The sequence below is a fragment of the Aptenodytes patagonicus genome, chromosome 10 (assembly GCF_965638725.1).
Source record: "Aptenodytes patagonicus chromosome 10, bAptPat1.pri.cur, whole genome shotgun sequence".
NCBI lineage: Eukaryota > Metazoa > Chordata > Aves > Sphenisciformes > Spheniscidae > Aptenodytes > Aptenodytes patagonicus.
In genome coordinates, this window is record NC_134958.1 from 1,314,142 (window position 1) to 1,326,341 (window position 12,200).

Consider the following 12,200-nt stretch of genomic DNA (forward strand, 5'->3'; position numbering starts at 1 on the left):
TGGTCAGCGCTCGAAATCTGCAGAGGGAAACGGGAACAGGAGCAGCCAGGTAGCAGTCAGTGGGTGCGTAGCATAACGTGGGGGGGGGTCACAGGTGCCCCAGTGGCACCCTCAATGCCTGAGCTGCTGCAGTGTCTGTGCGAGCCTGGCTCATCTCTGCCGTGCACAACTGAACGGGCTCTGGTTACAGATGGGTGTTGCCGGGCCAAGTTTCCATTGCAATGAGGACCCGGCTTTCAGATTTTTAAACATAAGGGAGGTGAATCCAGAAGGCTGATAACAAAGCAGCGATGAAGATTCAGTGCTACAGTGACCAGAGCTATGGTGGAAGTGGGAGAAAAGCAACTTCCACCCAGTTTGTGTCTTCACAAGTTGATGCTGTGCTGGAGCATCCGGAAGGCACCTGCCATAAGTTAGAGCAGCCCTAGAGATGCTGCAGTCCACAGCAGCCTCCTGAGACAGTCCAGAGCCCAGGAGCTCTATGAATATATCCTCTTCCCAGCTCCCCCACTCAGTCTCTTGCACAAGCAATACATTTATTTAAAGAAGCAGGGGGGGAAGATTGCAAGTCTCGGTATGATGCTTCTTTCATTGCCAAGCAAAAATCTGAAAGCATTATATGTGCAGAACAATTCACTTGGTGAAGCAGAGCTGAGGAATGGCTTTAAATGGGCCACGTATTTGTTGCTGGAGCTTTATTGCCAATAGCTGATGACAGTTTGCTACTGGCTCCAGACAGTGGAAAAAGTTGTCTCAATGACAGCAAACACAGGGACAAACCCCTCCCTTCCCTTAAAATCAGGGCAAGGAAATGGACTCTTAGCATGATGGGTTGTGACTAGGGCCCTGTTTTTGAAACGTGATCCATGTGTGCAAAGCCCACACAGATCAGATGCCAAAACTGCAGCACTTCTTTGACATTTCAGTTGAGAAGGAGAACAAATGTGTTCTGTACTCATCTTTTCTTTTTTTTTTTTTTAAGCAAAAACAATTAGCTTTGAAACAAGGGCTTTGATTGCTCTCTGACGTCAGCTTTACATTGATGTAATTCTATAGACTGGTGGGATCATTGCTGATTTGCACTGGTGTAAGCAGGAGAACAATCGGGCTCTGTGTTTTCCAGGCAGTGAAGCTGCTTATCTTTTGTGCAAAGAAAGAAACTCAGTTAAACATCTTAAAGGGAAAATAAATTAACCAAGAAATTCAGAAGGAGCCAAAAGCAATACAAGCACAGATACAGCTACAATGTTCTAACTGTATCGCCAGTTTTAAAAAAATATCTAGCCTAATTAAGTAAAGATTGACTTTGCTATAAATATGTACAGTGATCTTTTTCATTTTCAAGTTTTAATTGACATCCAAAGGTGAGCAATTTAATAACTTGCTGCAATTTTGTTTATTTTTTTAGTATAAATACTGTACTTTATTGCTTTTGTTTGAGGTCCTTGAACAAATGTCAACTTCCCCTTCAAATAGTGTTATACAATGTGATAATAAATCAACTGTAAGGATAAAAATTATAATTGATCTAGTGTGAAAGTAGTAAAGAAAGCACTATCCAATATAGCCCAAGCTGAAATCCTAGCTCCCTCTGTATGAAGGGGACTTGACCTTTGTATATGGGCCAAGGATTTTACCATTGATGACATTTGCCAGGCACGGTTGGTTTTTTTTTTTTTTTACACAGCAAAGTACAATCAGGCCTTTCAGTGTTTAGCTTTTAATGCTTATTTTTTGCTATAGTTGCTACTATGCTCTCACTTTCAGAGGATGTCAGAGTCTTGAAAAGAGAAAATGTTTTGGTTTAGGTACAGTAAAGCTTACAAACACTACGCTTAGGGTGAGAGGTGTAGGCTCTGTCTTTTTCAAGAAAATTTTGGTATATGAAGAGCGTGGAGTTGAGCCCGCAACTGATATAACCAACCCTGCCAACGAGCGAGGTGAGCTGTAGCGTTCTTCACTACGGACTATACAATTACAGGACAGCAGCTAATGAGTGGAATTTTAGGGAATACTTTTTTATCTAAAAAAGAAAAAGAAGAAAAAAATTGGGAACCGGCGATACCTGAATCTGGGTAATTTTCACATTTCTGCATTGAGAAATCAGTCCTGATGACTATGTGCAACCCTTTCTGTTCAGTGCTGTTTCCATTTGGTCTTTACTGTTAACATGTAGTGCATGCCACTGAATAGCCTTGAATATATTAGAAGGGCTCTGTCTAATAACTATGCAACTAAAATTTTTAGAACGAGGCCATGGCAGTTTTGCAATAGCTCTGGCACTTACCTAATAAGCCCCAACTCACTGACTACTTTAGTAAATGATATGCAACCTCTCTTGTAAACCATGCATGTGGTTACATTAAATATTGCCCTGTATTTAACAATGTGCTACTTTCCTGCCCTACTCTCTCGTAAGTCTAGTAGGAGTTGTGGTATTAATTTAGCCTGGGTGGATCTATAGGCTGGGCTTGTTGTTCCAGCAAGGTAATCGCTCCTCTACATAAACGAATGATCCTTTTCATTTATGGTGTCTGTGGAAAGTTGTCTGTAATTTCAATACGCTCAGCAGTGTAGCTGTAGTAATTCTTTAATGTGCTGCGAATGTGCTCACTGTGTCAGTTTTCTCCTAGGTGCAACAGCTATGCTTGCAGGGTGAGACGTATGACAAGATGTCCCTTTGGAGGGATGCTGGCTCTGCTTCACCTGTGACCTCCGTGCCTTTCTATGAAATGGGTACTAATGTGACAGAGGATGAGCACTGCCTGAAACTGGCAAGTCCGAAGGCCTGCCTGACAGAGGCTGAATGGGATGGCAAGTCTGCAGACAGCCGTGTAGAAAAACTTGGCAAAAGGGGGTTGTGGTACAAGCTCCAGGTGAGGAGCCGGTAGCAGTGGAGGCACGTGAGGGCAAAGGCTGTGAACATGAGTCCTGCCGTAGATGAGAGAGCTGCCTGAGCCGGGAGAAGCCGGCTGGGATGTGCCACCTATTCCTTGGTACAGTGCTAAACCGTGACCCAGCTGCTGCGGTAGGAGAGGGAAAGTAAACAGGGCTGGCGGAGGCATCAGAAGTTGAACTTCGTGAACTCCTACCAGGTGGAGTTACACCAGCAACTAATTTGGTGCAATTACTTGTGCAGAACTGCGCTGGAAATTGTTGCAAGATAGATCAAGCCATTAGCGATAGGAAAACAGCATTGCAAAACACCAAACACCTCCTTCCAAGTGTTATGCACTCACTTTCCACTGAAATTAATAGAAATAGTATAAATAGGGTGCTTGGATTCCTGCCGGATCACTGCAACGAGTAACTGGGGTATAGCTTCTGGATATACCTGCTCAAAAATAAACCGAGGGTGCTGAGTGGCGAGAGATGACCTAGATTGGAAACAGTTCTTGTGCTTCTATTTTCCCAAAACCTTCTACTGTTGGCAACATCTTGCTGTTTGTCTTGGCAAACATGTATCTCTAGCTTCTGTTCGGGGAATGTCAGGGCTTGCTGTTGCTACAAAAACTTCAGTTTTAATATGGAAACCTATATATTTTCTGATTAATGTTTCCATCAAGTTTAGTCCTGGGTAAACATTGAGTAATGTTAGCATTAATCAGTGAACTTGCACAATCCCCTTGAAAAAATATTGGGGGGGAAAAGAAAACCAAACCTGTTTCCAGTCTAGAATGAATATTACAGCCACAGAAAATGTCTTCTATGTAAAAGAGAATAATTTCCCTCTCTTTCAGAAATTAATGATCTATTCACAAGTAGATCATTTACTTTTTGGTGCACTACTGCCTGATTAGTCAAGTGCTGATGCAATGAAACTTAACTGTTGCGATCTTATTGAGTAGGTATCTGCTTAGATTGACACTTACACAGAATGGGTGGTTAGTCTTTTTGTAAAGCAGAACCTTTACGTGTATTTATCTTCATACTTCTGTATTTCCATTACCACCAGTCACCACTTCAGATGAGACAGCACAGGCTCTTTTGGAGCCTGTATCTAATTAGGCATCACAGATCAGTTACTAAAGAAGCACACAGCATTTATGAAACATCATTTTAGGAGTTGCTCCAAACAGAGAAGAGATTATACAAGTTACTGTTTCCAAAGTGAATTATGGAAGCGCAGGAAGGGCTTAATTTCTGTTGGCAAGAAGGCCTGACTGCTAGACCTCAGTCTCTGGGAGAAGGGCAGAAGAAGAGGTTCCATCCTGAGAGGTGCTAAGCTCCTGTTGCTGCTGCCAGAAGAGTGAAGAAGGCACAGGGCATCCCATGTGATCAGGGGAACTTGAGGAGCAGCACAGGACAAGGACCGGGTTGCTTCCAACTAAAGGAATCTCCTGTATGTAAACAAGGTTTAATAGCAAAGCGTCTAGTCCAGGAAATTATTTCTGGCGTGGAGGATAAGCTTTTCTTTTGAGAGGAGTGCAATTACTGTTCTGTTGTTCTCATAGTTCCCTCTCAGCTTAGTCTTGGCTGTGTCTCCAGTGAGAAAGTACTACTTGGAAAATAAAGGAATTTGAGAGCACACAGGGAAAAAAAAACCCCCACAGATGTCATTTTACTAATTTCAAAAAGTTAATTTAGGAGGTAAGAACGTGATAATAGCTACATATTTTTACTTTGAAAGGGCCAATTAGTAGTGAAATTAAGCAATGGAGGGTTTTGGTAGGAACCGTATGAAAAGATAAATCTCTAAGTTAGCAAACAGCAGGGTCTAACAGTAGAGCACCTGTTGATGTACACTTGTTGTGTTTGTTTACTCTCTTCAAAATATTTAGCACCAGGACCATGATTTGTGTACTTCTAAGAAAGAAAACTAAAATATTGTTGTTCCTACTCTGTTGCAGATCCTGATTTTCCAGTCGTGGGACAGGTTTCCTGTAGAAGTAACTCCATTGACTTAATTGACACACTTATACCAGGGAGAGCTGATGTAACAGGATGAGAATCAAGCCCATAGGCCAAAATTTTCAAAAATAAGTATCTAAAATTAGGTGCCTAATTCCATAATTAGGAACCTGAGTAGAGGTGGGCTGGTTTTTAAAAATGCTACGGATTGACAAATTCTGCTGAAGTCAATGGGAGCTGGAGATGATTTTTCCTTTGAAAATCAGGCTGTTTTATTTAAATGCCCAAATATTGTTACGGGCGAATGTTGGACATCCCAGGTTGACAGTTTTCATTTCCTATCCCTGTGTATAACTGTATCAGCATGTACCCAGTACACAGAGCTCTCGTCGTGTAGTACTCTGTAGAACATGAGTACAGCCCATCTTGCCAGACTTTCTGATATGACAGTCTGTGTCTGGGGACTCAAAATGAAAAGATGAGGTGGATTTACTTTCCTCTCTTTGGCCCTGAGGCAAACCCCAAACGTAACTGAGAGAGGCCTAAGGGCTGTTCAAAATCATGCTGGTGAGAAGCTTTGTGGAGGAACTTCTGCACGGGCTGGAGATGAACACAGAACAAAACCTCCTCTGTGGCTCCCACCATCAAGGTCTTCCTGCGTCTCAGATCAGCGTGAAACGAAGCAAGTGGAGGAACTCTGGAAGCACTGCCTTAATGCCGCTCAGATATCTCTGCATGACATAATGAGCCACGTTACCTGGAAATTCTAAGGATGGGAAATGCAGTTTGGGCATTTTTAATGTATTTTTGAATCTGGTTGGGTTGATGCTACTAAAATACTTAAATCTAGCTGTTAAATAAAGATGAATGGGGCTAAAACATATACTCAAAAGTATTGGAGGCTGAAGCCAAGGGCAGTAACACAAAGGTAGGCATACATATAGAAGACAATTTCCTCAAGCTATCTTTGCTATTGTGGTTATAGGTATCTTGAGAAAGAATGATGATGAATTCTCTTCCGTTCAACTAGACCCGCTTATCTGTATATATTGATGAATTAAAAACCAAACCCAAAATGGTTACAACCCCTAAAACTAAACTTTTAGAACATATTGACATTTTAATTATATTGGTTTATAATTCTCTCAGTTTCAGTAACAGCTGGCTCTTCTGTTCTTGCAGACTAATAAATTCCTACAAGCACATAACTCATTTCTATTTTAATGCTCTTTTCAAAGTGGTTACTACTGGTGACAATTAAATTACAGTTGATTCTTCATAGGTTTTTTTAGCACATTTCAAATTTGTTTCATTGCACACTATCTTCTAGTCTATTTTCCTTCCTCTATCTTCTAGTCTTCATCCTTTGGCTATAATATTCTCCCACGTGTGGTGGCTTTGTACCACAGGGGTGGCAGCCATGTCAAAAGCAGTTGTGCCACATCACTTAACAGGCAGTAATTGCCTCCAGGAATCACAGGAATCTTGATCTGCTGCATCAGACATCACTTCTTTGACAGCTGAAAAGACACTTGAGGATATAACCTAAAATACACTCTGTTCCAGGTTGCAGGGACCATGCCAAAAGCATAAAGTTCTGAAAGAAAATACAGCAATATATTTACCTTGATTTATTTTTTTTTTTTAACTCCATTTCTATATAAACGAGGCTTACGTGACAACACTGTGTCATGCCGCCCCAAGTAAGGATTTTTTTTTAAAATCCAGTGGCCAGTTTCAGCCAAGCTTCACACGTGGGTAGTGTTCATAAGAGAAGGAAGGTCTGATGCATTTCAGGAGAAGAAGGAGGCAGAGCGGCCCTGTTAAGGTTTCCACTGAGAAAAAGGCTGCCACCAAAACTCACACTTTTCAACACCGGAGACCGTATGTGTGAGAGCTGCTGTGACTGCATGGATGCTGCGGCCTAAGTTCTCACCTGTCTAGACACCAAAGTTAACCAACCATGAGACACAAACTGATAAGAAACCTGGTTTTGTCCCCGCTTGGGCTCCCAGAAGTACGTGTTGGTCTAGACTTGGTAGTGGGAGGGCAGTTAAAGATCTGTCAATGTTTCTAAGCTAATCCTGCTTTTGTGTGATGCGTAATGCAGCCATATGCTTTTCAGATGTTTTAACTTGATGTTCAGCTTCTGAGGTCAGAAATGCATTTCAGTGCTGTCATTGTTCTCAAAAAATTTCCAAGTATGTGTAAGCAAATTCCCATGGTTGAAGCCCCTTATGCCATATTTTCTCAGTGTATTCATGCAGCGCTCATCGTTTGGTTGGTGACTGGGAGGAAAGTTATGAGTTCAAGGCCATTTTTAGCCATTTTAGCCAAACGAAGTCCACAAATTTGTTTGGGATGTTTATCCTTATTTTGCTTTTAATATTATACATGAAATGTCATATAATTAGATCTCTCTAATCATTCTCAATTTTCTGTTCTGTTTTTTTTCAGATCTGTTATATGTCTATGCGGTCAAAAGCGAAACTGATCTTCTTTGTCTGAAGTGGAGCAGGACCTGAGGCGTGTATCTCAGACACACACGCTGCTCTCAGGGTCCAGAAATGGTCTGACTCAAGAGGGGAAGCTGACCCTGAAATCTTCTACGCAGTCATGTAGAACAGGACTCTGCACACCAGACCTGGCTTACTCTTGTCATATCCCTTAGAACTTTCTTTTTTTTATGGTAAGTGGTTTTCAGGCTGGCACCTATTCTCATTGGCTTGAAATCCTAAGAACCATGAAGTAATGGGAAACTGTGCACTTACTATTTGGCTCATTAATTAAGAAAACACTATGAAAAAAGTGCTTTGAGAGAGCATTTTCTTGGAAATTGGGCCTACTTGTGTCTGGTGAGCTGTTTTAAAAAAAAAAAGTGCCGAAGTGAGATTAAGACTTTAAAAACTATTAAAAAATACTACGTGAAGCATGACAGTTAAATAGGTACAGTTGTAGTTAAACAGTAGAAAGGCAGATGTGATTTTGACTGTAAACCCAATATTAGAACAAGCTACAAACTAATTTGCAATGTCTTACAGCAACAATTAGTGGCCTAAAGGATGTGACTTTTCATTAGGATGATTATCACCGGTAGGAGGATCTGACAGGTGGCTGAATCATGCCCAGTGTAGTCATGCTGAACTTCACATATACATGCATCTGCAGCATTTATTGCTCAGTCAAATTCCTCCTTTTATAATTCTGGATTGCCACATTTGCAATTACATTGCATCCGGCAGAGAGCTCTGAGAGCTGTAATTACCAAACACATCTACAGCAGTCACACAGCAACAGAAGTGACGCTCATGTACTTATGAGTGTAATATCAAAGCACTGCATGTGATACCCTCCTACTTGCCTACGTATTTCGGGGTATGACTGAAATGAGAGATGTTTCCTGGACAGTTTATTCTGTGAAGCCCCCTCCCAGTGTAATGATGTACAACTGATAAATGAGAGAGGGAAATGCAGTTCATAGGAGCCAAACAGCGTAGACTTGAGTTGTTCTGGAACTTTGTGTTCTTTGCAAGATCTTCAGTGGCTGCTCGGCTAGCTGTGAGAAGAGGGTGGCTACGCAGATCCTAGGTGTATATGCGTCTGCAGGGATCCTGGCACACCAGAAAGGGTGGGGAGTCGATTGACCCGTGCGCATCGTTTCTCTATAGAAAGGGCAGAAGACGTGCCTATTTATAAATCATCTTGTTATAGGGAGTGAGTGCCCCCCATAGGGCTCAGTCCATAAGATGGAAGCGTTTGTGAACGATAATCACAGCGGCAGGGAATTGCCAGGGTAACGACTGGAGGCGCGGCAGTGCCTGCGCGTATCCCAGCTATAGGACCACATTAAAGCAAGAGGGGCTTGTATCATCTCATCTGTCTTTTCTGACCGAGTCCAACTCAGAGTAATAGAGCTGTCCGTGGGGCTTGCCCTGGCCCTGGCACGGTCTCCAGGCGAGCTAGGGTGTTCCCCTGAAAGGGGAAAGACCCATTCCCTCTACTGTCAGGAGGCTGTGATGCCACCGCCACTTGAGCCTGCATAGATCTGGGCCCCTATGGCCACAGCAGCTTGTTCCCCCATTTTCTGTGGTGGCATTAGCAGCGTGCCTGCAGCCCGCCACAGCAGGCCGGGGGCGTGGAGAGGGCCGCAGCCGCGGGGAGGTTCGCGTTCGGCAGCCCCGGTTCCCGACCTGCTTTGCCAGGCAGCCGCGCCGGCCTTGAAACGAGGGATGGCGCAGGCCCGTCCCTTTCGGGGAAACTGGAGTTTCTGCTGGGTTAAGGCGGTTGTGCACCCACAGCCCAGCCGACTCCATTGTTTCTCCGCACAAAATAGTTAGCAGTGTAAAGTGAGCGTCGAGCACAGCGCTGCCAGGCGGGGCAGTCAACGGGCTGTGAGGGGAAGGCGGCAGGGCAGCGGCCTCCCCCGGGGCCAGGGACACAAACAAGGCCTCCTCCCCTCCTTCGCGGCTCCTCTGGCCGGGCGGGGCGGGCGGGCGGGGGGCACAACCTCCCGCGCATCGGGCAGTTGACACCCGCGCATCGGGCAGTTCACACTTTGAATCACCGCTCAGCGGGCGCCTATATATATTTATATATATCTATAAGGATCCCTACGGCGATGGGCACGCGCTCGTGTGGAAATACGGAGGGCCGGCGTGAGGGCTCCCGTGTAGCCGAACAGGGCGAAGAGGGAGAGCCGGCAAGCGGCTGACGGCAGTGCGGGAAGCGCCCTTCGCGGGAGCGGGCTGAGGGGCCGCGCCAGCCTCCGCCGGAGCCGGGTGAGTGAGGGGCCGCTCTCCTCCACGGGGCGGCAACCTGCCTGCCAAAATACCGGGGTGGGTGGGGGGGAGGTAGGGGGAAAGGACGCCGTTTGGGTAAACCGATAAACCGCAGCGGCGCTGATGAGTGCAGCGGGGCGGCGTGCCGCCGGGGCAGCGGCTGCGGCCGCGCTCCCCGCCGCCGGGCCGGGGCCCGCCACCGCCGGCAGGCCCCAGCCGGGCCGGCGCTCTGTTGCCATGACGACCGAGTTGCTCGGCGGGCGAGCGGCCAGGCCGGAAGTGAGGGCGGAGGATTGGCCGCCGTGGGGCACGTGAGGCGGGCGAGGGGCGAGGCGGGGCGGCTGGGCCCGGCCCGGGGGCGGGATGAGCGCGGCGCGGGGCGGGCGCGGCGCGGCGGGGAGCGGGGTCCCGCGGTCCCGGCGGGCGGCTGCCGAGCTCCCCCCTGTCGGCGGCCGGCGAGGCGGGTCCCCCGCGGCCGAGCTGCCCTGCCCGCCGCCGCCGGGCTGTGATGTGTGTGCCCCGCTCGGCGGGAGGCGGGGAGTGCCCGGCGGAGAGGAGGGGAGTTAGTCAGCGGCGAGGAGGAGGAAGGGCGGGAGGCAGAGCCATGGAGAGCAGCGCTCCGCGGCGGCGGGAGGCGCGGGCTGTCTGACCGGGGGGGAAGCGCGGGGGGCACGGCCCGGCAGCCCGGGCGGCAGCGCGGGGCCGGGGATGAAGGTGCCGGGCAGCCCCCCGCCGCCAGCCGCCGGCCGGTGACGGGGCGGGGGCCGCGGGCTGCGGCCCGGCGGGGCGGTGGGGGGGTTGGGGGGGGCCCGCTGGCTGCCCTCCTCGGGGCAGGCGGGAGGGAGGGGACTCCGGCCGGGGCTGCCGTCGCCCGGGGCCGCGGTGACTCAGAGCCGGCGCGGCCGGGGGTGAGCCGAGGTCTGTTGTTGTGGGATTTTTTTCCCCGGCAGGTTATAAATAGCCCCGCTCGGCGCCGTGTCACGGAAGGACACCCTGGCCGGGCGCGGGGAGAGGCCGCCGGCGCTCAGCCTCCCCCGGCCGGCCGCCGCCAGCCTGCCTGCCGGCGGGCCCAGCTGCTAGCGGCGGGGTCGGGCGAGCCCCCGGCGGCGCGGCCGGCCTCCGGCGTATTGTTTTTACGCACGAAAAATAATTAATATCGCTAGCTGGAGGCAGCGACAGCCAGTCTTCTCGGGGAGAGCGGCAGAGCACTTCGGCTCCTTTCCGAGGAAACGGAGAAAATGAAGCCGGAACGAGGTAAACGTTTATCGAGATGTTTCTGTTCCGCTTGGTTTTGTTCCTAGGATTAGAAGTAGCCCGGTATTTCGTCTCGGTGTTACCGCTCTATTTCCCTGTCCCCTTCCCTGTCGTTCTGGGGGATGGGAGAGAATCCAGGTACCGGGGTTCAGCTCGGGGAGCGCTGACGGCACGGTGAAGGTACCCTCCGAAGGTGATTAGCAGCCCCACGTCCTGCCTGCCCTCCGGCTTGCCATTGTCTTGGTTGGATGGGAGGCAGGCAGGCACCGTAGCAAACTCCTTTTGCTCTGGGAATGCTGCGGTTTGTAATGGCTTGTTAGCACAGAACTGCGGCGCTGAGGCAAGGGTCGGTCAAAGGCAAATCGGGCATCGACAGACAATGCCAGCACGCGCACAGAAATGTCAGAACGTAGCCCAAAACCACCCTGAAAATAACTGTAACTTCCGTCTGTGTTGTTTTATAAGCTGACGGTGTTTTTTGTTCCGGTTATAAAGGAGATGTATCCTAACAAGCATGCTGAAATACTAATTTTTCACGGTCGCTTGGTTGCTATCTTATCTGGATTACTGGCATCTGGTTTTACAGAAAAATAAAGTCGACTGTCTATGTATATGTTTATAACACTTCAGCTCTCTTGCAGTATAGCAACAGCTGCTGATGCCCCTAGAGTTGAAAATATGTCATGACTTCTATTTTGATCCACATGAGCGGTGATTATTGATTCCGGTTCGTTAAAGCAAGATTATTTTTTTTTTTAAACAAATCTTATGAGTGCTCATTGTAGAGTTCTGAGTGCTAATTAAGAAAAACCTCCCTTGCTTAGATATTTGGGTTTCTTAAAATTTTGATGATTCTATTGTTTACCTGGTTGCTTTCAGTTTTAAAAACACATTCTTTTTGTGTTATAATCACTTTGGTGTTTTGAGAAACGCTTTAATATAGCTTAGATATCCGTGTATTAAATACTAACGCTTACATGACATACACGTCTTAATTAGGTTTGTTAATGACATGTTTGCTAATAGCAACACTGCATAAATGACCACTCTTAGGTGGATTTCTTGTATGTATATGCTGTAAGGATTATATGGCGTGACGATAGTACAGAAATGATCGTAAACACATGCATAAATTAATGGGGTTTAAGTACTAGGGATCTGAAATGGGCTTTTCTCTTTGCTTTCCTCCTTGTTTCTTAATTGCTCAAACCTTCACCTGATCGATTGCAGCAAGGCAGGTTGTTTTTAGAATCTCTTTAGATTTTAATACCAGACCTGGAGTTTGAAAACTATTTACTGTCAAGGTGAAATAAAATT

The 12,200-nt window shown here is 47.2% G+C and overlaps 1 protein-coding gene across 2 annotated transcripts in view; it reads left to right on the forward strand.

Moving 5' to 3' along the window:
• Nucleotides 1-10,692: 10,692 nt before the first annotated feature.
• Nucleotides 10,693-12,200, forward strand: part of ATOSA (atos homolog A) — a 50,329-nt gene continuing 48,821 nt past the window's right edge. Inside the window, exon 1 of one of the 2 annotated variants that reach the window (XM_076347742.1) lies at nt 10,693-10,883. In XM_076347742.1, coding sequence (XP_076203857.1) covers nt 10,868-10,883 — 16 coding nt within the window. In that variant the 5' untranslated portion in view covers nt 10,693-10,867. The remainder of the gene's footprint in view (nt 10,884-12,200) is intronic. The other variant, XM_076347741.1, reaches the window with a different exon arrangement.